The following is a 24264-nucleotide window of genomic DNA, read 5'->3' on the forward strand; positions in this document are numbered from 1 at the left end:
TCATTCAGAGAGGTCGTACTCAACACTCAAATACTTGAGCTCAAACAAAAGCTAGAGAGCAGCTGCGTTAGTAGCTTATGGCAATCTGCTATGATGACCTAAACCTGCATTACAAGCACGGGGACAGGTATTCGTTTAAGAGAACTGGTATGCGATAGATGGTAACTTTTAGATAAAGTTTCATGCACAATTACTAGGATATTGAGAAATTTACACTAGCTTTCTAGGAAAAAATTAAGTATGGACATATGAGTATAGTCCCTCAACTGACCAAAATATCTGAGCAGAACTGAACAGATATCTGCAGTTCCTGAACAGATGTCCTGTGCTGGCTCCCCACATAGTACAAACTCCATTTCAGCAGAGGATAAATGTGACTGCTGTGCAGGGCTCTTGACTCCACCTGGAACTCAGCAAGATCATTATTAAGCAAGGTTTCTCCTTGCAGCAATTAGGAAAATAAAAAATACCAGTGTTTATACTGATTGCTTAATTACATACATTTCAGTCAGTAGGCTTAATCTCACTAGACACTTCCCAAGGTACAGACGCTTTAGTTGACATCAAATCCATGGTAACCCTCCCTTTCCCCCACAAGTTTGCTGTTACTTTTTCATATACAGACCCAAAACTCCATGCGGCAGCACATCACAAATGCAACATGCACTGTCTGTAATACTTTAAGAAGCTTAACTACAGCTAGGACTGAAGTAGATACAATTTGAATGCAGAGACTGTCACAGCTTTGCCTTAATATTTGTCATGTAAATATACAGTTGCTATTTTCAATTTTAGGAATAATACTTTAGATGCCTCAATTCTTTTATCACTTAGATTCATGTTTCACTGATGCAGATCACGTAACATCACAATCAATCATCCAATATTAAACTCCATTTTTAGGTCCATGTTGCAGTTTGCAGTTGTATATTTATTACAAACAAAACCGTGAGGAACCTGTTGAGACATTAGAGATACATCACCAAAAAGCATACAATGCGGAATCCATCCCTCCTATTCATCAAGCATGCAGTGCAATACTTATACCACAGATGTTTTCAAACGTAAGATTTATTCCAGTGGCTTATTTACAGTCTTTACACAAATTCCAAAACAGCGTTATTAAAACATGTCACAGTATAATACCCAAAGAATCTTTAGTATACACTCCTTTATGAAAGGCTTTGACACAATGGAAAGATCGATCAAGAAAAGCTCATGTTACCAGGTTTCTTGACAAATGAAATACCAGGAAACCCTGTAACCTGCACAAGTACCCACCACACTGCTTTAAGACACCTCTTTTAAATAAACTGGTTTAAGTTTTGTTTAGTAGCTGAGTTCCTATCGCAACACTGTCCATGGAGTTTTGTGCTTTCCAAAAGGCAAGCATACTGCTGAAATACGATTCCCTACCCAACAGGAGAGAGGAATTCAGTAAACATGTATTTGTTTCCCATTCCAACAGAGGAATCCAAGTTCATTGAAATTCTCATTATAGTGAAATCAAGCATACTCTGCTTATACCTTCTTCTTCTTTGTGTGCTCCCCAGAGTCTAGTTTACGTTTCTTAGCAGAAGCTGGTTCGTCGTCTTTTTCATCATCTTTAAATAAAAAGACAGAATTAATCCAAGTCAGCAAAACCAGTATTTTTGTCTTAAACGCCATACTTATCCCAGAGCAACTGACTTAGCCGCACCTGAGATGCCTGGAAAAGAGACACAGTAATATTAACCGACAACATCCTCATTTTTGGAACGTGGACAAGACATGGTCAGAATAGGATTGATTTGCTGCTTTAACTACCACGGATCACAGAGTATAACTAAGAAAAGGCCTTGTTATGCTAGATAATATGCAGTACCTGCTTCTAAAAAAATATTATTTGAATAGATGTGGTAAAAAGCTAGGAAATACATTTTAGAAGCAGAAAGTAAAGTCAAAGGTAAATTAATAATTTATCTTTTTAGTTTCTGGGTGAAGCCTAAGAAAAAAGAAGCGTGGAGGAAAAATAACAGCATAGAGAACAAATAGAGCAAGACAGAGATAAAATAACAAAGGAATGTAGAGAATGAAAAAGTGCAAGAAAGCAAAAAGAACAAATTTTGTTTGCAAAAGGTTTGCTGAAAACTTAACTGGTCAATCAAAACATTATTGTTTGTTCTATAAGTCCAAAACTACTACTTCTGGTTTTGTTCTCTTGTTTGTCATCGGCTGTTCTCTTTCTCCATTAGTTTGTTGTTTTGTTTTATTTTTGTTAAATAAAATCATTTCTTCCATCTCTCAAATATTTCTTTCTGTATTTCCTAGATTACCACTAGTGTTTGTTCCACGATTAACAGTGAAAAGGACGGTAAGTATTTTCTTCAGTAATCTGTCACTTGCATTTTTTTTTTTATTATTTTTTTTTAATTTCCACCTTGGACCCCAAGTTTTGCAAACATTATAAAAATAATCTGACCTGCTACTCAAACGCATCTGCATCTAGGGTTGAGACGAAAGTATTAAAAGCAGCCCTCACTCCTCTTTGTATTCCAGCAAGTCCTGAGCCTGTTGTTCTCTCATAACTGCTGCTCTATAATGCCTTTTAATCATTCCCTGCTTCCACTAATGACAATGGAAGGGGATCAGAGAAATTCCTGATGGGTCTTTGTTGGTTCCAGGAACACCAGAATATGCTGTACACACACTGAACTCGGTTACCATCACTGCAGCCAGTTACTGCTCTGCCCTTGAGCAACTGCAGACGTAGAAGAGGCCAGCAGAATTTCCTCTGAATTAGTCAGGAACAGCTCCGGTCACAGGCTACTCACAGAAACCACGTGCCGGCAATTCTGCTCTTTATGCACACGAATCTGAAGCATGTGTCTGTGCAAAGCACACCAGGTCTGCACAGGAAAGGAACAGATTGCAAACCATGCAAGAGCATCACTTGTTACGTGTTTATGACAGGAGATGGCACGTCTTGAATAAGCCTCCAAGAACTTGCAAGTTTTAACCATTGAAACCTTCAGATGTTAACAGTTTCAAACCATCTCCTGTCACGTTCAGTCCTCAGTACTGTACGTAACACTGTTGTTTCAGTTAACCTCTCTGAAGCTACGTATTTATTAAGTTACCTTACATTTCTGCAGACAAAGGGAATTTTTGCCAAGGCTTTCTGCACCGGCTCCCTGCATTACAACAGTGCCTCAGGGAGGGGTAGGAGGGCACTGGCACACCTGAGGGCCACCAGCAGGGTGTCCTACATGCGCCCTACCTGACTCGGAGGGCTCCTGCTCCTCGTCCGGTAAGAACCTGGCCTTGCCGGCCTGCCGGGGCGCATCGTCGCCGTTGTCCTCATAGATGTTGGACCACTTTATGGCCATGTCGACGGCGGGTGGCGGCGGGGGCTTCTTCTCGGGCGGGCTGTACACCTCCGGCGGGGGCACGGCGTTGTTCCTCCACACCTTGAACTCCCGGGGGGGCTGCGGAGAGAAACACGGCGCCCGGGGCTGCAGCGGGACCCCGCCGGCCCCCAGCAGCCCCGGGCTCCCGGCCCGGCCCCGCCCGTACCTCCTCGGGCGCCCTGAGGACGCGGCTCTCCCAGTCGATCTGCTTGTTGAGCGGGTTGTAGAGGAAGGCGGGCGGCTGCGACACCTCCCGGAACAGCTCGTCGGGCGGCGGCAGCCGCGGCCGGCTCCCCGGGCTGCCTTCCGCCGGCGCCGCGCCGGCCCCCGCCGGGCTCTCGTCGGCCGGGGCCTCGTCGGGCTCCGAGTCGGAGCTGGAGCTGCCGTAGGCCGCGAAGAAACCCAGCGGGTCCCCTCCCTCCGCCGCCATGGCGGGGCCTGCGCCGCCGCACGGCCCGCACGGAAACCGGGCCCGCGCCCGGGGTTCCGGCCTGAGGCGGCGGGCGGCGGGAACGGCCCTGACTGACAGACAGACAGACAGACTGACAGACCGACAGACTGACAACCAGCGGGTTCTTCTAGAAGAACGGGGGGCTAGGAAGCAGCCTTTGAGTATAATACGATAAAATTCCTCGCTGGGAATTATTAAACTGTGTCCAGCTGATCTCTCACCTTAAATACCATGGAACATAAGAAACCCTACACACAGTGCAAGGATAACAAGCACTGAAGTCCCCACAACACTTCAGAATCCTTTTGAGTTACGCTGCTCAGTGCACAAAGGTTTTCTTCTCCTTCGCTAATCAAAGATGTCTTGAGACTGAAGTCACTGTATGCATGGTCAGAAGCAACACTTCTCACATCTTTACAAAGTGGAGCAATCAAATAATTAAAAAAAAAAATCACAAGAATCTGGTTAGCGATACTAGTCATGAACCACAGAATCTGTAGTTAAGGAGAATGAGGTCTTCATCCCACACACACATCTTCCCTACACACTGCTCTTGAATACAGTCCTACAGACACCGATGTTTCACACTGTCTTTCCCCCAGAGACAAACCTCTCTAAAAACAGAACAAAAGCCTCCCTTCACATACAAAACCGAAACCCCACATCCAGACACTGGCATGAACTGCACTTAGAACCTATACATTTTAACAATGATAAAGGCAGACAGAAAACAAGCAATTATACAAAAGAGTTTATTCCAAAAGTTGTGATAAAAATATATATTTTTTTACAAAATGCACCTTGCAAACATTGGTAAGATAATACATTCATTTAAAGTCTCAGGTTAACAGGCTCCGTTGCAGGAGTAATCCCTGTACAGGCAGGCCTACTGCACACTGTGCTGTGTGGCAGGCAGCAGTGGAAGTTCCGATTTAGAACTGCAATGCGGTTTTTACCTTGAGCTGATGCTCTTTCAGTTAAGGCCAAGTTTGCTCTCCCTCCCTCTCTCCCCTCTATTTACGAGGATCCAAGAACAAACCCAAAACTAAGCTTCTAAGGAGGTTAAAACAAGGAGGGAAAAAAAATGTTTGAGAACACAAATGCAATTCAAGTGGTTTACAGTGAACAAAGGGACATTTAAACAAATTTATATACATCCAGAGTACATGCAACTACAATTCAAGTTAGTGGAAGAGAGATTTACGCCTACTCTCCAATTCATGTTAGAGAGCAAGATTTTGCTTGCACTTAGGTATCTAAATCCCAGAGTGCCTTCTGTACTGAAGTTTCATTTAAAAGCATTTGCACCATCCTGACAGTCTATCACCTTAGATGCATACCAGAAAATCAAGGATTTTAAACACTAAACAGAAGCCCACATCTTTAGCAAATGTAAGCTATTTACATACTGAATACAGACTATAATTGAACAGTGCAGTTTATTTTAACCTACTTCCAAAACCATAGCAATCATGAAATAAAAATTTAGAGAGGCCTTCTGCAGGACCTCAAAACGAGAGCACAATTTAGGGTTATTGCCCTAAATTATTACCCTGGCTTTGAATTTGAATGGAATGATACAGTTACAGAACTGCATAAGAGCCCAAATAATTTAAACCTTAAATACAAACCTACCTTTTGATATACTAAAAATACTGAAGTGTAGTTTTGCAGAACATAACTGTACACATTTCCAAGGAAGAGTTTTTCTTTGTCTAGTAATTTTAAAGTGATTAAAGGCCACCTTCATAAAAAGATTTCAACTCAAGAGCAGAGTATGAGAGCAATATTTCTTGACACAATATAACATGCTATATGAGAACCGTCCCATGCTCAAATGGTTTAAATACCTTTGACTAAGCAATTTGAAATGTAAACGTGTCTATCTGCCTCGAGGAGTAGATATCTTAAGTGCAACATTTCCAAGAATCCCGCAGTTAAGGATGCTTTCCTGCTACACGACTCCTCTACTTACCTACTGGGACAAAACATAGAAGCATTAGTCCTTAACAGTATTATACAACAGCAGTTTCTCATAGCCCACATGATGTGGTTACAGCAGTTTACTTTCCTTTTCCAATATTAATGAGAATTTATATTTAAAGTGCATCTCAAATCACAAATCTCTAAATAATATACAAGAATAATATGCTAAGGCTTGTGGAAGTATACTCGCTAGCTCACACCACTGTGATGCTGAGTGCCTTTCAATGTACTGGTAGACAAAAAGTTCAAAAAATTAAGAGACTTCTTGCAAATACACACAGCAACAGATTTGGTCAGATGTGTTATTTGCAAATGGAAATACTTTTTGCACATAACATACATACATGGAGGACAGACTTTATCCTACAGAGAAGTATTTAATTTGGCAAATGAGGTCAAGCTTTTCTGCAAGCGAGCTAAAGCTTTTAGTTCAGGAAGCTAACTTCAATACTCAGTACTTTTCCTAACCACCTTTGCTTTTCACCTGTCACAGAAAGGCTAAGAACACCAGGTTTGTTACTTACTGTTCTGTAAACTGCAGCTTAAGTGTCTGCAACTAAACACAAAATCTTAAATATATTGGTTAAAAAAAAAAAAACAAACACAAAACTTTGCTGGTGTAGTATCATGATTTTTTTTTCTAATAAAAGCTTCCTAAGTAACATGAAATCAAGCAGCTAGAGTCACCTGATTACAAAAAAAAAAGTTAAAACAGTAAATAGCATGGACTGTTTCCTCTGATTTCACAAACTAACAGTTTCAAAACTTTTTTTTACCCTTATAAGACATCACATGCTGTTTCAGTACCCTTCGGATGAATAGACAAAAGTCACTAAGTTCACTAAGGTTGAAGAGAACGTGATCTCAGAGGCAAAAAGCAATTGTCACTTGAACTGTTAGATGGTTCTTGCTGTTCTGACTGGAGCTCTGGTGGGAGAGGGGGTGCACCGGGGTCTCCAGGGCCAGGAAGGGTGGCTGAGAAAACCACACTCTCTGCATTTCCCGTCTCTGCAATTGGCAAATTCATGGAATGAAGAGAGACAGCAGACATAAACGCAGCAGTGCTATAATCTTCTTCTGGATGATGCATCTGGGTTGATTCTTTATCTTTCGTTTTATCAAAAAAATTAGATTCATCAGAATATGATCTAGAAAGATTATTTGTTCCTTCATACAGCGAGGTCATGCAGGTGCTGCAGCTTAGACCTAAGACAAAAACACACAAACAATTACAATATGATGCACTCTTAAAACTGATTTAGCATCAGTAACATTGTCAAAGATCAGTTGTCTATAATTTGAACCAACCATCCTTTTCATCTCACCTTGTGATGTCCAAGTAGTTGTGACAAATTAGAAAATACATGCAGGTCATCTCATCAGCCATGGGAATGATTTCTCTACGTCAGCTACTAGTTGACAAAGCACACTGTAACTTAAGCTTCGCTTTAGGATGTCATTTCTATAGGCAGCCTGAACTATCTTTTGTTAGACTTTTCTCACTGTGTTCTTCAAAGAACCTTTTAAAAGCTTCAGCCACATTGTTCTGCTCCAAACTGGACTGCTTTTGAAGGCTGCTGCACTTGAAGCCAGAGAAAACTTCAGACCTTTCATGACTAGGGTCAAAAACGTACCTTCTTCCTTCTTTATTTCTCTTTAGGTGGGTGTGGAAGGGGAAGTAAGGTTTTTGGTTTAGAAAGCTTATGCTTTCTTTTTCCGCCTTCAAATGTGAATACATAGAGCAACTTCAGTTTTCTGTGTCAGCAAAACTTCTGATTGTGTGAAGCAATGCATTCAGAGTCTATTTTTAAGTTTTGCACTGAAAGCATTTGGGGAAAATTCCCCTCAATATTGCATTTGTGGGCTTATCCTCTGCTGAGGTGCAGAGTTGAACAAAACCCAAGCATCCTGCCACTGCAGTAAAGAGAAACACAAGATGGAAGATAACCACTTATTTTGCGTTCTGAATTAGAACCTCATAGAAAGCAAAACTGAAGTGTGAAAAAAGACTTATCCATCAGAACAGAACAGTATGTTTGCGGTTTTCCCCCCCTCTCCCCACTTTGTTATTTGTGTTCAGATAGTAAAGAGGCAGAGCTATCTGCCTGATATGCCTGAGGTATCGTCCTGAGATTTTAAACCCAAACTGAGGCAGTTTCCAAGAACACTGTCCCAAACACTAGAGAAAGGAAAAAAATATGTAATAAGAAACATGGATTGAACAGTGCGAGTTTTATTTTGCAGACCCTCAAAATAAAATTTCTATCTTTGATGATTTTATTATAAACTTCTTACCTTTGAGAGCTTCAAGTTTTTCATTTTTGACTTTCAACACTACGTCAGTTATCTTTTGTAACAGAAAGTTTTGTGTTCTTTCTCGCCTGATAGACTCAATCAAAGCATCTAGTCCCTTTGGGTTTTCTGCTAAGTAGTCCAACAACTTCCCAGTTTTTTTCCTGCTGGAAGATCGAGAAGAGATCTCTTCTGTGTCCTCTCTGGTGAGTATTTTCTTTGAACGTAGGTAATCAAAGTGTCTCTCAGCTATAATCTTGTCACACAAGTAAGGTCGCATCCTTTCTAAAGCCTGAAAAAACAAAACAAACCAGTATCAGCCGATGTTTCAATTCATTTAGAAGCCTTTATTAAAAATCTTTATGATTTTTTTACAAGTTAGTCAAGCAATTTTTAAAGCTGCCACCATGTTACCTAGGGGAGAATCTTCTCAGTGCAGCTGTGTAAAAAAAAAAAAAAAAAAACAAAGCATTTTAATTTACCTATCCTTTTCAGGAGTTTTCCTTTGAGTGACCTGCGAGGTTTTAATGCATCTTAAGTAATTAAGGCAGATATTTACTGAAAATATTACATTAGGTCTACGATTATCACATTTCAGAACAGCCACCAAGTAAAAATGAAATTAAATTAAATACAACAGCAACTACTTATTTTGCCTACATGCATACCCACTCTCCCCATTTTACTACCCAACTGAAACATTTTCATATTATCTGTATCCCACAGGCCCAACTCCATGGCACTGCTGTTATTGATGTTCTCTGTGCATTGAGTAGAGCAGTCTCAGAGCAACAGCGTGTATACTCACTGTTTAAAAGTTTTATTAGACAGACACCTCTATTTGAGTTCACCAGCATCCACAATACCTGCGCTTTCTTTCAGAGATGTACCTACTCTCAACAACTTTACTGGCTGCTTTTTCTTTATCAATCTGCTTTGTGATGGTTTAAGATTTTATATTGAACACCTGCAGCACCCTGTACGCTTATGACACACTGCAATGACTCCTGAGAATTAGTACATCTCTGAGGACTGTGGCAGAAGTCAAATGCCTCCCGCCTGCAGCATAACTTCAGCTACCAAGTGTCAGCTGGTTGCTTAATCCTCTCTGTAACCAGAAAAAGAAGAAAAAGGAAAAAAGCGGCAACAATCTGCTCTGGGAGCAGATTCCATCCATTGTCTACAGACCCTCGCATGCGGTCAGTTACCACGGGGCACGATAAAGTAGAGAAGTCTGTTGCAAGCCCTTCACATCCTCAGGAACTGCAACACGTCGTATCCCGTCCCATTCCCTCTGTTTCTCCCTAGATGTGCCATCCTTCTAACTGCATGCAGGTAGAATGTGATTACCAGTTTATTTCGGAGGTAATTTAGAGGAGCAAAGTCACCACTTTGGACTCTTCTTTGTAAGATCCTGTGTCCTCTCTTACACTGACAGGTTTATTCAGACATCTGGCAAAGAAAGCAGTGACCTCCACCCCCCTTGTTCAAAGGGTCCGCACAAGCACCTCCGAAGCGTAAATGACATTCACCATATTTCAATCTGCACATTAAGAGGCCTGCTTGATGCCAGCAGTTTAACAGAACTAATGCCTGCCTTCACAACTCTGCTTTCAATACCCAATCAACTGCTCTATCAAGATGAGAGTCACAAGTATCTTTTTACTTGAAAAACAAACTCTGTATAACACTGCAGAATCAGCAGGTTCCCTTGCCAACGATTCTCCCTGTGAAGAAATACACAAGTCAGATACACACTGGCTGAAAATTATTGATGTGAAAAAACATTCTCTCCTCTCCTCCTGAAGTTGCCTCATTTGATTCAACAAAAGTAAATTATTTGAGAGCTACAAGGAAAAAAAACACCTTTACATCTGAGAGATGAGATAAGATGAAAAGAAACAATCACAACTTTTTTCCCTAAGAAAGTCTTCCAATATCCTCTTGCTTTTCAATTATATCCCATGAAAGCAGCATGAAGACAACTTTGCTTTAAAGGAATTTACTAGCTCAATAGAACTGCCTGGCATCCTGTGCTGTGGAAAACACCAATAACTCAATTAAAGAAAAAATTTCTGGACTGCTTCACCAAGCACGGCAAAGGAAGAATGGAATGTGCTCTTGTAGTTTTCTGCTCCTAGAGGTCCAACAAAAGCAAGCCATCAATAAACAGCCTGTGGTTATGCAGTTAAAGGAATAATCAGGAGGGCATGCAAGGAAGAGAAAGGAAGGCTGCTGGCAGCAGACCATCACCAATGAATACAACACAAAACCCGAGCCCCAAGGGCGCGGCTGCAGGGTGCCTAATTCAGGCTGTGGGCAGCTCCCTGTTCCCACCCTCGCTCCAGCTCTGGCAGCTGAGAGGATCCATCAACGGAGCGGGTTAGTTACCTGCCCCTGTGCTGGTGCAGCAGACTGGGAGGAACAGAAAAGGGCAACAGCACAACTCCCACCATTTTTCTCTGCCATCAAGTATCCAAGTGCAACAGGCCCGTGCTTGCTTGGCTATGAGTGTTGGGGGCAGTGCGGCATTCTTTCACTTCTCATAAACCTCTTCCTACCACCAAAGGGGATCAGTCAACCAACTCCAAAGCAGAAGAGTCAGTATGTTTTTCAGCATTAGAAGAATATAGCAAGCTGTTACTCAATTGAACGACTACAGTGTTTTGACTAACATTGCTCTGCGATGAGTCTTATGCTGCATGAAGTGCACCAGTCCTGAATTCCCCTCTGCGCTGTCCTCAGAGGGTAACAGTTTGTCAAGGACAGGAAGGACAGAGCACAAGCATTAAGAACCCTTTGCTCTGTATGGATGTGTTTGCAGGGCTCACTGCCCCCTTCCCAGCTGGAGGAGGTGAGATTCCAACCTTTACAATTTCTCCTCAAGACAAGTTTACCCAGAGCAGACCACCCCTGCAAGCCAGCTGAGGTATGCTGCCACACCACGCACCGAGAATTCCTGCTCTTGCATCACTTCCCTTTCGCAGTCCGCTTAGTAAGGAATAGAAGGAGGTAACACAGGGTAAGGTCACCTCAACTTTTCCCTGATGTGACAAAACAGTAGGGAGAAGATACAGAAAGTTTTGGGGAAAAATATTTCAGTGCTAGTCTACTTGATCTCAGACACCAAAGCAAATCCTGACAGTGCTTGTGTGGTTGTAGCAAAAGGCAGCAGTAACTGCCTGCATACCCTACAAAAAACATACCATGTTTTAATTACTTTAACATTCTCAACCCTAAGCAAGCATACCTTCAGTTTCACAAAGATAACACCTATATCCAAGAAGAAATAAAGCTTTAACACAGCACCCTGGTTTTGATGGCTTTAGGATTGGTGCACAGAGCAGAATATAAGTAGCAATGCAGACAGAATATAAAACATTTTAACCTAGCCCGTGGTGCTAAAATATTTCCTTTAACCTAGCCATCTATGCGACACAGCTGTCAGTGATGAGCAATAACCACCTGACAATGCACGTGACGAAATACAAGCACAAAAGAAATTATGCACAAATATATTTAACTACCTGACTTTTTTTAAACCTAGGATACAAAGATTTGCATTTTATTTTAACAAAAGCATCAGTTTGAGTGACTTGAAGCAGTCCACCCTCTTATTTTAAGTGTAATCTACAAGAAGATTGCTTATTGATGCTAATTAGCAGTTAAACTTTTGTTACAGCTATGCCTTCATAACGATTAATTGGGTCTACACCATATCCGATACCCTAGCTGTCTTGTTCATTGTTTAATCCACAGGAGGCACAGACAACTGTTCATTCTGTTACACTCACACATCTTGCCATGCAATGTACAGCAGTGTTGTGCTGACTGCGAGAAGAGACCAATGCCTGGCTTGATCCCCAGCTCATCCTGACAAGGTTACTTGGCCAAAGCCACCTGCACAGCTTTGGAGCAGCTACGAGAGCTTACAGTGAGCAATGAACCTCCCTGAGAGGAGGATCTCTGCAGTCAGGTTTACTGTACTGTGTTCTGATGACAAACCTAACGTTACTTGTTACTACCCAGTACGTTACCACCAAGTCCTCCGATTACTGTGGGAAACTGTAAGATTGGAGCCTGAAGTGACACAGATGGACTTTTGTGAGCAGAAGCTATGAATACAGTCAGTAGTTCAGACTGATTTAGATAACGTTACACAGATGATCTGATTTAACATTTTTTTTCTCCCTGTAACATCAGGATGCTGCCTACTGCAGCGTTACCCTGCGGCTCTACAGAAGCAAGCAGTAACTTGCAAAACACACCTCCTGGAGCCATGACAAAGCTTTTACTGAAAAGTCCATACACGGAATGGTACCAAGGAGCCAGAACTCAGCTCAGCTCTGTAACGAGCTGGCAGATGACGTGACGGTAGAATAAATCACACAAAGGGCCCGGGTGGCGGCGGGGCGGTGAGATGAGGCCCGGCCTCACCCTGCCCTCAGCGGCTCGGCCCTGCTCGGGCCGCGCCTCCCGCTCCCCGCCGCCCGGTGCCGTGCCGCCGCTCACCTCCTTTTTCACGTCGGCCATCTCGTCCTCCGTCAGCGGCCGCCCCGCCGCCACCGAGGCCGGCCCCGACCCCGCAGCCTCCATCGCGGAAGCCGCCGCCGCGGGAAGCCGCCCCCGGCACCGCTTCCGACCCGGGCTCCCCGCCCCGCCGGGCGTGCGCGGTGGCAGCGCCCCGCGGCGGATGGCGGCCGGGCACGGGCAGGGGGCGCGGCCGCAGTCACCGCCCCGCCCGCACAAGATGGCGGCCGCCCGCCGGGCCGCCTCAGGGGGAAGGGGCAGGGGGTCGCCCACCCGCTGCTCTCGGCTGCGGCACCCCCGGGACGGCTCGCCCCGGCCCCGCTCTGCCTTGCCAGTGCCGTGCTACGCGAGGTGTGACCGTGCTGGTGTTTGCCTCACGCTGCCGGTTGATCCGGCTCCCTAAAAAGCACGTTGGTTCCGCTCGTAACACTTACACATGCACAGGGGATGTTCACCCTTCTTACCTGGCCCAGAGCGTTAACATCAGTCCCAAAATGGCTCAGCAAGGTTTCAGGTGTGCGGAGCTCCCAGGGAGGTGGCTGTGGCACAGCTGAGGCAGAGGCCAGTGTCCCCCCGCTCCCGGCTCTATCCTTGTCCATTTAACCAAATGCCTTCTGGCTCCTTCTCTCCAAGGCGAATGTTGCTGTAGGCTTTGCTGGCTCCCTACAACACTCTGATAAAAATAACTGTTGTGCATTCTGGACCTAGATGTTATAAATGAAGTCTCAATTCAATCTGAATTTAGTAATATTTATAAAAGACATATTTATGAAAGGTATAAAAGGCAAGTAAACAGTGCTGGGTGTGTGGGGAGTCTATGCTCCACCAACACACACACACGAACATCAAACATTCTAAATATACAGAACATTGCTTTTACATACTAAACCCGAGTATGCCTACACATACGTAAAATCAGGAAAGGTAACAAACAATCCTTTAAGTTCCATGACTTAACATGTTGTCTCTATTTTCCATTCCTTTTCTTAATTACAAACAAGTCTCCATTTTCCATTCCTTTTGAACAATATGTCTTGCTTTACTTGGTCTTCGGGCCTTATGTATCCCGTTCTTCCCAAAACGAAGAAAAACATACCCGTCTCCTTTTCAAGGCCAATAGGGCCTGGGTCAAAAGGCACGTCCAGGTCACCAGGGGGCGGAACAGCAAAAGCCTTCGATGGCTGTAGCTGCAGAGGGCCCATAGCGTAGCAGTCGGATCAGTAAAGGAGCCCGCAGCTCCCTCACTGTCTGCCAAACCACACGTTTCTGACTGTGGTCCCACAGGGCTCTTTAAGGCCTCAGAGACTGCTCGCCAGGTGCCGAGCAATTCCACTGCAACCTTGTCATTTTTAGTTGCAGAGTCCCACACCTTGACCTCAATTTGGTCCCATAATTCAGGATCGTAAACTGTCCAACTGTTAATAAGGAGAATAAGCTGTAAGGTTACCAGGACAGTCTTTGTTTCTAAGGACGTATGATTCCCCATAATGCCCGGCTGCTTACCAGCGAGGGGCAGTTGTGTGCTGGGTCCGCTTCTCTCAGCTTGAGCTTCTCTCCAGCTCCGGTGTGCCTATTTCCAGTGACTTTCAGTACGAGCTTCTCTGAGCGGTTTGCTGAGTCTGGCCGAACCTATCTTCATGAGGCGATCAATGTGCCTGTTCCCATCCAGGTCTCCGTTCCGCTAGCCTGTTCCTCTTCATTCCTTCTTTCTGCCTCACCATTGATGACATAACTTCATTACATCGTGTTGCCTTTTCCTTCTCTCCACAGCAGTTCTTTTCCAAATAACTTTTCATTGGTCAAACAGCTTTGCATTAAACAGCAACAGCAAACACCCAGAAACTTCCATGCCTTAACGGCTGGAGAACAAGAAACCAGATGGAGAACAAGAAACCGGAGACTGCATGGAGTCTCCTGAATCACCCTTCTTTGCTCCCTCTAAACTCTTTTATGTTCCTGATGGCCTCATCGTTAAGAGTCTAATGTTATCATCAACGATGGGGCTTTCCAACCCCCATGGCCACACTCCCACATCTCCCCCTTCTTTATTAATATCAACCATTTTCTCGACATGAATTACCACTCCATATATAACAGGCCAAACCCATCTTCATGAGGCGATCAATGTGCCTGTTCCCGTCCTGGTCTCCGTTCTGCTCGCCTGTTCCTTTTCATTACTTCTTTCTGCTTCTTTATTGATGACATAACTTCATTACATCGTGTTGCCTTTTTTTATCTGGAGGGCAGGCTCCCCTCTTATACCCTTCTCTCCACAGCAGTTCTTTTCCAAATAACTTTTCATTGGTCAAACAACTTTGCATTAAACAGCAACAGCAAACACTCAGAAACTTCCATGCCTTAACGGCCGGAGAACAAGCAACCCGAGACTGCATGGAGTTTCCTGAATCACCCTTCTTTGTTCCCTCCAAACTCTTCTACGTTCCTGATGGCCTCACCGTTAAGAGTCTGATGTTTTCATCAACCACGGGGCTTGCCCACCCCCATGGCCACACTCCCAAATCTCCCCCTTCTTTATTAATATTAACCATGTTCTCGACACGAATTACCACTCCATATATAACATAGGGTAGTTATTAATAACCTCGCTCAGCAAGAGGTGCAGTTCAAAGCCACGCAATGTCTGGCTTCTGGATTCCTCAGCCACGTAGGCCAGCGTGAGGCAAACTGAAAGGGATTAACTCAAGCAATCGGGGAGGAGGGCATGTGGTTAGAGAATACGAGAATAGAATAGATTTAGCAGATTTGCTAAAAAAAAAAAAAAAAAAAAAAAAAAAAGAATGGTCCAGGCAACTGGAAGAAGACTACTCTCGGTAAGTAAATAATTTCAGAAGGTTATCATCAGTAGTTCAATATTGAGAAGTGAGCTTCAATGGGGAGTGAGTTACAACGTTTTTCAAGGGAGGTGGAATGATTTTGGACACTACATTGGTTTACATGATTATGTACATGTGTCATGTTCATATAGAATAAATTTCTGAGTCAAAGAAGTTTGCCATTTTGAAACAAATTCAAGTAAATTGGTACCAACTCTCTTCTGTAGAAATAGGTACACAAAGATCTGTGTAAATGATGCAGTTTACTACATGAAGTAATTGTGCCAAGCTACCACAGTAGGTATCACCAATTTAAATACAATATTATAAAAATCTTACTTTTAACTCCTGTATATTAGTACAATGGCTATATTTACATCAGCTGTAACAAAATATTTCCTTAGCCTTGCTTCTCCAGCAGGAGGCTCTATTAGATTATAGTCTATTTAAAGTCCTATTAGTAGCCAAACTGTACAGTTTGGAATTTATGTAATTCTTTCGCTTCAGTACTGTTATTTTATGTTGCATTTCCTAAATATAGAGTTGCAGCAACAATATTGAGGCCTTAGACAATTAAAACTTTGACTGCCACATGGTGGCACTGAAGGCCTACAAGCACTTACCCTAGGCTTCGTGGAGGTGGGTTGTTGTAATGATACTAGGAGACAACTGAGTTGTCTCCTAGTATCATTACTCCTAATACCAGTCTAGTCATATTAGCGCACGAGAGTACAAGCAGAGATTAGCACCACCTGCATCATCTGCAGCACGCAACAAGTGGTATTTAGATATAAAACACGCAGCCATCTGTCATATTACCACACCGCAACATCTGAAACGCTGTCAACTCTCTTGACATCTTGCAGGAGGGAAAGGTGCAAGAGCTACAGAAAGAATTAAAACAATGATCATGCCACTGTACCTTTGTCGTTTCATTTGTGGTAACTTGCAGTAAATACACACACTACAGAAAAATGCTGTACTACAATAACATCTGTTTAGTTATCTTGGCTAAGCACACTTAGCCAATAACTCCTCTATCTACGTTATTCTTAAAGATAAGTCTGAAATCATGATTTGTTTTTAAAGATTTCTTCTAACAGGATTGAAGGTTTAGTACTTGTGTCTATTACTTGCTTTATTTCTAGATATGTAGCAAGCTTCCCAATAAAAAGATGTCATGACACAGTATTAAATTAAATGCATGTGCTTGCAGTTTCAAAATAAGAGGCAAGAACTACATAGTTCACAGTACAATTGACACTTTATTCCATTGTGATGGGGATATATAGTAATGAAACTGCAAGGATCACAAAAAAGAAAAAAAATCAAAGTGCAAACCTCTATTAGAATAGATTATGGAATGTACTGATGTTTTTGGCACAAAAAGTGGGAAACTATATACTGCAGCAAGATTTTAAGTTTGATGAAATGTAACACTTCTGTGTTCAGTAGTCATATTTGTGTACTGCAGAACAATACAATGTAAAACAGTGACTAACACGATTCACATGCAACTCTAAACAAGTTACATCATACTCCAGTTAAAACTTTTCTGAAAATACACGAGCTCCAATGATACTTTGTTCACAATCACTTAACAAATACCATTCTTTAAGCAGTCTTATCTTTTCAGCTTCCTTACTGATAAAAACAAAAATAGAGAATCTTAAATAGTAAATTATTTTCCCAAAATGATTCTACATGAATGCCAGTATTTTGTATTAAAGTAATTTGGCTTTGACTTCATTGATAAAATGTTTAAGAAGATGAGTGAAATCAAAAGCTTATTTTTTTTTTCATATTTCATCCCCAATTTGCTGTGAACAAACAGAAAAAGCAGATTGCTTGTTCTGCATTTCACTGAATGTTTATTTTTAAAACTGGACATGATGCTGCCTATGACCTCTGTACCTATTACATGGAAAACATCCAAAAAGTCAGAGAACAGCTTCATAGTGGCATCTATTTAAGACCAAAAAGGATTATATTAGCGTGGAAATGACAAAAATGCAGAAATGGAAGAATTCAAGATTATCTTGTAAGTACAGTATGCATTCACATTTTCATTGCAGAGAGAGATACTGTATTCACATTGTTAAAGAGAGAAACCCACATAACACAGATCTTTCTAAACTCATAGTAAAGATAATAACCATGAAAGATCTTTAATGCACATTGCCGCTCCTTCATTTGATCTAAGCTAAACTGCTTGGTCATAGAAAAAAAAAATACTGATGAGTAATTCAAACCCCATTGCTGAGCTATTAACCACAATATCTTCTGCACTGACCTTCTATGTCATACAGCCTGACAGCTGTTATCAAATGTTTTATGTGGGCAGTTCAGTGTCTCATCTCCTTTTTTGGTTTGGGATCTCATCTTATTATTTATATTAATCAAGGATGATGATTCACATCAGACATTTGAGAAATGTTCAAGTGACAAGACGCACAGGACGCCCATTAGATGTACGTGTGTTACAGCAGAAATGTCCTCGCAACTGAATTCTTTGTTTGGGCAGTAGAAAAAGTAGCAAACAGCAAGAAGTAGCAGCATTTGGCATGACTCTAGTTCTTAGTACCATACTGTAAATGCACAAACTGAAATGCTTTTAAAGTTGTTGCTTGTTTTTTAATGCGATAACAAAGCATAATGCTAAAAGCAGAGAAGTGATGGCAATCCCATTAACCAGTTTAGGTAACTTTTGGCATCAAAGATGCATGTATATTAGGAGCCTATCACACCTATGACAAACTCTGTCAAATGGAAATGAAGCACACGTGATTTAGAGCACCCAAATTCTGCACCTAAAGTTAGAGTACAATTTGAAATAACCACCTGAGGGAATTCAAATCCCTCAGCCAATCCTCTCCTCTTTCTGTATGCCAAAATACAGCCTTGAAGGCAAGGAAACCTAAATGGCAATGATACCAACAACCTCTCTGGAAAATGAGGTGTTTCTCAGCTCTGAGATCTGCTCTTCCCTCTCCCTCCCTTGGGAAAGCCATTATCACCTATTCTGTTGCTTTCAGGGACACAAGGTATCAACAATGGCCACCACATTTTTCTCTTTTCTGGAGCAATCCTGAAGAGGAGTCACCTCCCTTGTCACTCTCTAGATGTACAGCCCTTGCTGACAGTCATCCTTCCAGCTCAAAAGAAGTCCCTCAGAGTAAAAATGGACACCTCGGTTTCTCCTCCCACCTCGCACCTAGTCAAGGAGGGAGAAAATTTAGGACTGTCCACTGTGGAATGAACAGCAAGGAGACGGAAGTGCAGAAAAAGAAGACTGAAGAGGAGAACTGAGGCAGCAGAAGGAAACTCCACTTGGAGTTAAAAGAGAAAAGTGCTTATTGTACCATAAACTAGAAGCCGTAGTCGGAGAAAGAGAGGGCAAAAATACAACTAGAAGTTTGAGGCATGAATTGAATGGAAATCCCACAGCCTAGCTGGCACAGGCCAGCTGGATGCTCCCGCTCCCAACTGAGATGATGGAGATGGACTGAAACAGATAGGCCAGGAGAGTACAGACAAGTCAGGGGGTTCTGTTCAGGCTTTTTACAACAGCCTCCACAGATACAGAAGTTTTTAAGCATAAAGCTTGGCTCTAGAAGTTATAGTTAAATACTAAAGGGTTATTTTTTGGCACAAAATATTTGTTTAGTATGAATTCATTTTAAAATGCAAGACGCTGTACCAGATACATAAAAAGCACTGAGGGAAGGGGAGAACAGAGATTTCCCACTGCAACATTTACATCTTCAGAGCCTGATCACATGGGTCAAGCTGAAATGGTAGCTCATGGAAATGGAGGAGACAAGGGAGAAACATCAGGAGAATCCTTTGGGACAGCCACAAAAACAGCTGCTGTTTGGCTGGTGAAGGACCTCCTTTGGGACACACCTTTTCAGATACATTTCATTTGCTCGTCATTGTTCTCTCCCTCACGGTGCCTCGTGTCATCACAACATACAGTGCGCCCAGACATGAGATGCATCCTGCCATGGCTGCCAGGATGTTTGCTCCACATTAGCCAGTGATGTGGGGTGAGAGATGCCCTGTGAACCTATAGAGATATGTACTTGTGTTTCCAACCTTATGGTTGTGTGGAAAATCGTGTGGGTTTCCAGAGGACACCAAAGTGTGCACTCGGTTAATACTATTTGCTGTGCTACAGAACGCATTGCTAACCTCCCTGCTGCTGCTCGCTTCTGACTGTACCTCAGAAACATGCCCCAAGTGGTTCAGGAAAGGTGGAGGAGGTGCCTAGGAAGTCGATAACATGTTCAGACTATTCGTCAGTCTCCAGAGAGTTCCCACTGCTGCCTCTGTTTGGGAATTTCTCCATCCTTAGTTTACAAATGGTTTACCAAGAAGCATGTGAATACAATGGGGAATGCTTCACTTTACTGTGGTGAAAAAAAAGTATGACTCAGTGGGTAAACATGTAGTGGAATTTGCTACAAAAACTGTATTTGTTTTAAATGAATACCACAGTAAATATTCATGCAATTAAAAAAATAAGATGGTAATTGTTCCAAGGAAAACTACCCCAAGGGCAGATAAAGTACACATGCCAATCTTTCAGGAAACAATAGCTTCCCTTATTCATGAGCATAATCCAGGAATAACTGTCCTTCAACTCATTCTATCAGCCTTTCCTTTTGAATTTTGCTAGTATGTGGCCTCCAAAAGAAGAGAAAACAGCAGAACTAAGGGACAAATATACGGAAAGTAAACAATAGAATAAAAAAACAATTTTGCTTACTTTCAGAGTTTTAACTTTTCCAAGAGCATCTGAACTTCTCATTTTTGTCATCCAGGTGCTCCCTGGGATCTGGCCTTTAAAAAAAAAAACCTCTCTTTCTCACTAAAGTGAATACAAAGCATGAGCAGCAAACCAGGACCTGAACTTGCAGGACATGTTGTATGTGGCTGTACTGCAATTTCTTTCTCTGTCATCCAAGTTTCCCAGGCAGACATTGCCCTTGAATGCACCCGTCAGAGAAAGCTTTTCCCAAAATTGCTACCTGGCATCTGAAACTGATTCTAGGCATGATTCTGCCCAGCAGCAGCAATGTGATATGGCTGAGACAGTGAGCAGTCTATTGCCCACTGTTCCAGCTTCCCAACCACACAAGATACCAAGTTCATGAGCCCCCTGAACTTTCTTTAGTCCCCACCAACACCTTGCATTACTGAAAGAAAAGAGAGAAAAGGAGATGAAAGACTGAAGAAGGAAAAAAAGACGCAGATCAAGGAAGCAAGAGAAAGACAGGAGAAGGCAACAGTACAGAGACAGAGGTTCTTGAAGTGTTGAGAATTAGTTGGTTTTCATAAAATTTTCACACAGATAAGTTAAATCACTAACATAAGGGGTTAGCCATTATAAGTGTCTTCTGCTAGCCCATGGGACTAACATACTTCAGTTATGCACCCCTCAAGAAAAGCATACATCCACCTTAAATACCATCTGCAAGGACATAATAAAATTACACAAAGCAAAAAATTTGTAAACAAGGGTTAGTAGCACAGTGGTACAGTAGATTGTCAATAAAAACAATAGAAGTGTGGATACAGATTCATCTACCTTGTGTGTAACATTATTGCCAGTTACAAGGGAGGGACTCTGTAAACTCATAATTCTGAAGTTTTGTTAATAAGCACAGAGCAACAGGTGAGTGCCCCATCTACTTTCTCCAGTTCTGTGTTGGCTATTGGAATCAGCATGTGGTCCTTCAGTTTTTCAAAAACCTATTTAGGAAAGAAAATACAACAGAAATCATTACATTTTACACTTACTATTTTCCCTTTTCTCTAACTATTTACAGAATGAACAGGCATGGCTGGCTCAGTGGGTGCTAAGCTGTCTCATGGTTTGTAATCAATGCTAACATTTATGGTGTATGTGGCCTTCTGCCTACAGCTCTCAAAAGGTTCACAACCAACAATAGTGCAGCAAGGGGAACTGTTACTGCTCCCAGTCATGCAGAAGAAGCACAAGGGGCACAAGAGACAAAATTAAATCAATAGTGGAGATGAACGTAGAGCCCAGGCCCAACACCTTTCAAAAGCCAGCCCTCTGATTTTTTCCATGACAGGATATAACCCATTCTGGAAAGCACCGAATTTCAGTGCCCAGCGACTTCCCGGAGAGGCCAGGATGCTGGCAGGCTCCCAGCCATGCTCAGCACCTCTCTCACCTTTGCGCTCTCTGGGTACTCCTCGGGGGCTCGGTGCAGCAGGACGTGGCCTTTGCTGGGAATGTTTAAGTAGATGCAGTTTGCGGCGGCATCATCGGGCACTGTCAGCTTGTCGTAGCGGTGGTCACTCATCTGTTGCATGGTCTGCCAGGAGACAAAAAGTGCAGCTACTTAGACCAAACGCTTTAGAGGGGTCCACACAAATACAAGAACAGAGCCTTCAAAAAAGTGCTAATTGCGACTGCCAAGTCAGCCAAGAGCCATTTTGCTATACAGCAAGTAAGGAGATCTGTCTTTATCTCTGCCTTCAAGGAAGAATCTACTAACCCTACCCAAAAAGAGCAGTAGAAAACCTCTGTCAAACAGTTCCTGGAAACAGCAGGATTAAGCAGTGTACTCAACGAGCAGTCCGTGGACTTTTCCTTAAGGAATGCACATTGAGTATGCAAACCTCCCGCTCACTTTGACAGAAACTATAGGTGTTCAGCACCTTTGAGAAAAGCAGCCATCATTCAATATTTATAAAACGAGTGTGAATTAACACAAACAGGACAGGAATGGTTCCCAGCTTGGCTATCAGCCCAATCTTAATTCTTTTCAAGGACCTCCTTTCTGCTTTCCAAGCAGTTACTCTTTCACTAGGCACCTGTGCCGGGGCGCGAGAAGGCACGTCTGAGTTAATCCTCGTTCCCAAGGGGACAACACAATAACCTTGTCAGAACAGTAGAGCTGGTGGCTTTCAGAAGTTGGGTTTATAAATATAGGGCTCATACTCAAATTTGGATCCTGGCAGAATTTCCGAGACAGAGACTCTCAGCACACGAGAAGCCTGAGATCGCGAGTTTTGGATTAGGCTCAACTTTTTACTAAAGATAGAAAAAGCCTGGAGACGAGAAGCCTGGCTCCCCTTTGTATCACTCCAGCTTTATACCAGTGTCTCTGACAGAGACCTAGAATAATGCAGAAGCAAACAAAGCTCAAAGCTTTGGCCCTATCCAAAGCCTAAGCAAATTCAAGTATTTCAGTTTCTCTCCTAGTCCTCCTGTGTTCCCACACAGATTTTTAAGCTTTTTTTTCAGCTTAAAATTACTCACATTAAAATTATGTTAAAAATAAACTAGCACTCTGTTCACAAAATTCTTCAACTGAATTCCCTTCTCAGGGAAATCCCGCAGATCTACATCATGTAGCAGAGAGCAAACTTTGATCTTAGGCACAGTCATCTTCAAATTACTGGTAAGGTCATTTGTACTGCTACTCATTCATAAAAAATGCCATATGGAGCTGAATTTGAACAACTGCATCTCCAACATATTGTGAAGCACCATAACAACTCACACTTCCACAGCTACAGTAATTCCTTTATAGGCCTGGATGCATTTTTCATGTTGCAGCCTGAGTCATCCACATCCCGTGGAGAACATGGAAACTCATAGCGAAGAATGCAATGCATTCTTGAGGAAGCATTATCAGATTGTTATTTCTTGTTCCTACTTCAGTTATGAATCTCAGCTGAGCTCCCAAGGTCACATCTACCTCCATAAAAGGTTAATGTGTTTTGCTGGGGAAAAATCCTTGCGCCTTTACTTTACCGGATGTATTTTTATTACCACACTTACCATGTTTGACTTCCCTATTTATGAATTTGTTTCCGCTCCGTTGCCATGATGTATTTTTTTTAAAGCTCTCCTCGATGCTGCAGGCATCCAGCAGCAGGTGACACGCCTGCACCCCCTGCTGCTGCTGTCCCTGGTAACAAGTCTGCAGACTTGTCCTCTACCCAGAGCCTCCCTTTCCTAAATAATCTTTTTAAGTCTGGATTAAGGAAACATATTAATTAAATCCACACTGAAACACACATAGCAGTAGAGGAAAAGCCACTGCCTGGGTTTCGCTCAGCTCCCAAGCAGTTGTGATTTCTCCAGTCCTTGTTGGTAACAGAATCCTATATTACCAGTTTTCTGTAGAAACAGTTTGTTCATCAGAAATGCATTGTGACTCACTCTGAAACATTTCCATAAGAAATTATAAATGAATTCTCAAACAGAAGTGTATGGACACATCTCCCATTCATTTGCTTCCATAAAATGCTCCAAGTTGGAACACCCACAGTGAGCAGAAATGAAGAACAAGTGCAAGGCCCTCACTGAGCAGACACGAACCAGCTTCAGGAAACCTGGGAGATGATGGTGAGGGCACGTTAGGAGGATTGATTTCAAAAATAAAAAACAGAGAAGTGGTGTATGAATTAATTTGGGAACAAATGAAGAGAAAAAATGAGTAAAAAAATGAGAAAGAGAAGCATGGGAGTCTTAGTACCTGGCTGCGGCAGTGGGGATGGGTTCTGTTAGCAACAACACCGCTGCAAGATAGCATTTATTAGTAACTGGTGGTCTGACAATATAAAATTACTCTCTTCCTTGGCTTTTAAGATAAGAAGGAAATCATATTTGCAAGCTTTCATCCCTGTTATAACTATGTCTGCATGTTGAAATAAAATTCCAAAAACTAATTTGTTGAGAGTGTGTACAGGCAAAAACACCCCAGACCTGTGCCACAGGGAGACTCTGGATCCA

At 42.5% G+C, this 24264-nt stretch overlaps 3 protein-coding genes across 6 annotated transcripts in view; all 3 read right to left on the reverse strand.

Moving 5' to 3' along the window:
- Positions 1-1053: 1053 nt before the first annotated feature.
- On the reverse strand, positions 1054-3867 carry C8H1orf52 (chromosome 8 C1orf52 homolog). The gene is made up of 3 exons (XM_068690336.1): positions 3556-3867; positions 3260-3467; positions 1054-1604 (listed from the first exon to the last, which is right to left on the reverse strand). The coding sequence occupies exons 1-3, from the start codon at positions 3817-3819 to the stop codon at positions 1522-1524; spliced, it is 555 nt and encodes a 184-aa protein (XP_068546437.1). The 5' UTR covers positions 3820-3867; the 3' UTR covers positions 1054-1521.
- Positions 3868-4576: 709 nt separating this feature from the next.
- On the reverse strand, positions 4577-13829 carry BCL10 (BCL10 immune signaling adaptor). 2 transcript variants are annotated; one of them, XM_068690334.1, is made up of 3 exons: positions 13113-13829; positions 8122-8410; positions 4577-7032 (listed from the first exon to the last, which is right to left on the reverse strand). In XM_068690334.1, exons 1-3 carry the CDS (start codon positions 13245-13247, stop codon positions 6668-6670), a joined length of 789 nt encoding a protein of 262 aa, XP_068546435.1. In that variant the 5' UTR covers positions 13248-13829; the 3' UTR covers positions 4577-6667. The 2 variants fall into 2 exon arrangements, with proteins under 2 accessions (XP_068546435.1, XP_068546436.1); XM_068690335.1 differs by lacking the exon at positions 13113-13829 and adding an exon at positions 12631-13081.
- Positions 13830-16727: 2898 nt separating this feature from the next.
- Positions 16728-24264, reverse strand: part of DDAH1 (dimethylarginine dimethylaminohydrolase 1) — a 92012-nt gene continuing 84475 nt past the window's right edge. For all 3 annotated transcript variants that reach the window (XM_068690333.1, XM_068690331.1, XM_068690332.1), the window contains exons 5-6: positions 21689-21832; positions 16728-21239 (exon numbers count right to left, since the gene is read on the reverse strand). In XM_068690333.1, the coding sequence (XP_068546434.1) occupies positions 21123-21239; positions 21689-21832 (261 nt within the window). In that variant the 3' untranslated portion in view covers positions 16728-21122. The remainder of the gene's footprint in view (positions 21240-21688; positions 21833-24264) is intronic.

This window comes from Anas acuta, chromosome 8, assembly GCF_963932015.1.
Source record: "Anas acuta chromosome 8, bAnaAcu1.1, whole genome shotgun sequence".
Classification (NCBI taxonomy): Eukaryota; Metazoa; Chordata; class Aves; order Anseriformes; family Anatidae; genus Anas; species Anas acuta.

Coding starts and splice junctions, on each gene's coding strand:
- C8H1orf52 (XM_068690336.1), bottom strand. CDS start 3,819: ATGGCGGCGGAGGGAGGGGACCCGCTGGGTTTCTTCGCGGCCTACGGC. Junction 3,468..3,555: donor TCCTCAGGGCGCCCGAGGAG/GTACGGGCGGGG, acceptor TTCTCTCCGCAG/CCCCCCCGGGAGTTCAAGGT. Junction 1,605..3,259: donor GCAGGAGCCCTCCGAGTCAG/GTAGGGCGCATG, acceptor TTTTATTTAAAG/ATGATGAAAAAGACGACGAA.
- BCL10 (XM_068690334.1), bottom strand. CDS start 13,247: ATGGACAAGGATAGAGCCGGGAGCGGGGGGACACTGGCCTCTGCCTCA. Junction 8,411..13,112: donor ATGTTAACGCTCTGGGCCAG/GTAAGAAGGGTG, acceptor TTGTTTTTTCAG/GCTTTAGAAAGGATGCGACC. Junction 7,033..8,121: donor AAAACTTGAAGCTCTCAAAG/GTAAGAAGTTTA, acceptor TTTTTGTCTTAG/GTCTAAGCTGCAGCACCTGC.